Raw genomic sequence first — 1,780 nt, 5'->3', positions numbered from 1 at the left:
GCCAACGCTGCACTCAGGTCCAATAAAACATGTGAAGAACTTTTCTGAGGCCTGACCAGGAGGAGCTCTGAGCTGAGCTCCTGAACTGCCACCAGTGTGACGAACTCCTGGACCACAAGAAACCAGTGAAGTCTGTCTGTGGACCGTGAAACATCAGAACACTCAACATAATAAAATACCTGCAGACACCTGCACGGTGACGACGTCTTCAGCTGCTTTAAACACTCAAACAGTAGAACTAATTAGTATTTAAATATCTAACGAGGACATTAGTCACAACCTCCACCTGTTCCTTCATGTTGTTGTTCTTTTGGGGTTTTTTAAGTTTAAAACATGGATTTATATTTTCTCTGTAATTTAATAAAAATATTATCTGTAACTAAACAAAACTGTAAAATTCTCTCATTTTTCATTTTTCATTTACAACATTTTTTTTCAAATACTTTATATTTGAGTTTGTAATTTAAATAAAAGCATAACTTCAGGGTCAAAAACAATGAATTAGAATTTGTAAAAACACAGATTTTTGATGTTTGTGACAGTTTGGACCTGGTTTGGTTTTAATTTTTTTTTACAGTTAACATGTCAATTGTTGCTTTTTGCCTTTTAAAAAAAAAAACCATAAATATTTTTTATATTATCTGTAATTGAACAAAACTGGGAAAATAAATGAATTTAATTTCCTGTCCTGACTATATATGATTTATGTTTCTACTAACAGCAATAATCTGTAAAATCATCCCGTTTAAAGTGATTTAAAGTCTAACTTTATGGTTCTACTTTGTAAAAGAACAAACGGTTGTTGGACTTGATGTAAAACACATTTATCCACATTTTACCTGTCATTTTAATGAATAAACACATTTTGCTGTTTCTTTGTATTTGTAGTTCAAAACGTTGATGTGAACAGGAGCCGACCACAGACCACCTGAACAGGTGAGACAGGTTGCTGCAGCAGGAACCTGATCCTGCAGGTGAGCAGCGCGTCATACCGATCATACCTCAACCTGTGCGTTCACACCAACCACCGGCCGGACCGGACCGGGCCGACCGGAGGAACCACCCCGAACAACGTACCTCTCATCGGGTTCTGGATCCACAAGATGCCGCCGATCAGGTGCGGAGACTGACCGAGCATCCCGGCGGCGGAGCTCGCGCTTCAGCGACAGTCACGGTGCGCGTGCGGCCACCTGCCGAGCAGCGAAACACCGAATTTGTCCGGAAACAGTCCGTCCGGTGACCGGCGGCGGCTCCGGCAGCCAGAGGACACTCCGTGCGCGGCGGCGGCGGCGGCGGCGGCGGCGGACCTGTTAACGCGGAGCGGCGCGCACACGGAACAGGCGGAAAGCGGCTGCGCGTCAACACGAGACTTGAGGTGAGATCATGCAGCAGCGGATCGATACGCCGATCACAGGTGAACGCGCACACAGCAACACACGACTGACCCGCCGCGGCTCAACCCAGCAGAACCGAGCGGAACCGACCGTCACACGGCTGCAGGCTGCAGCTCCGGTGCTTACCTTCCACAGCCATGCTGCTCCTCGGATCAGCAGCACCGGCGGACGGAGCGGCTCATTCTACCTTGTTGGCGTCTTCATCACTGTGCTGCGGGCGAACCGGAGACCAGCTGCTGCCGCCGCAAAGCATCCTGGGACATGTAGGCAGCAGGAAGCACGAAGGAAGGAGAGAAGGAGCCTGAGTCCGGAAACCCACCGTCATACATCACACAGTCACATCTAACAAACCTCCAGAACACCTGGTTCTGGTTCTGCAGCACCTT

At 47.4% G+C, this 1,780-nt stretch overlaps 1 protein-coding gene across 2 annotated transcripts in view; it reads right to left on the bottom strand.

Annotated features, from left to right (window-relative positions):
• Positions 1–1,604, bottom strand: part of samd12 (sterile alpha motif domain containing 12) — a 120,443-nt gene extending 118,839 nt beyond the window's left edge. Inside the window, exon 1 of one of the 2 annotated variants that reach the window (XM_008292384.1) lies at positions 1,521–1,604. In XM_008292384.1, the coding sequence (XP_008290606.1) occupies positions 1,521–1,533 (13 nt within the window). In that variant the 5' untranslated portion in view covers positions 1,534–1,604. Of the gene's footprint in view, positions 1–1,077; positions 1,139–1,520 lie in introns of those variants that run through there. The other variant, XM_008292383.1, reaches the window with a different exon arrangement.
• Positions 1,605–1,780: the final 176 nt, after the last annotated feature.

This window comes from Stegastes partitus, unplaced genomic scaffold (genome assembly GCF_000690725.1).
Source record: "Stegastes partitus isolate 25-593 unplaced genomic scaffold, Stegastes_partitus-1.0.2 Scaffold806, whole genome shotgun sequence".
NCBI lineage: Eukaryota > Metazoa > Chordata > Actinopteri > Pomacentridae > Stegastes > Stegastes partitus.
Note: the sequence above shows the minus strand (reverse complement) of the source record. Positions and strands in the feature narration are given on the sequence as shown.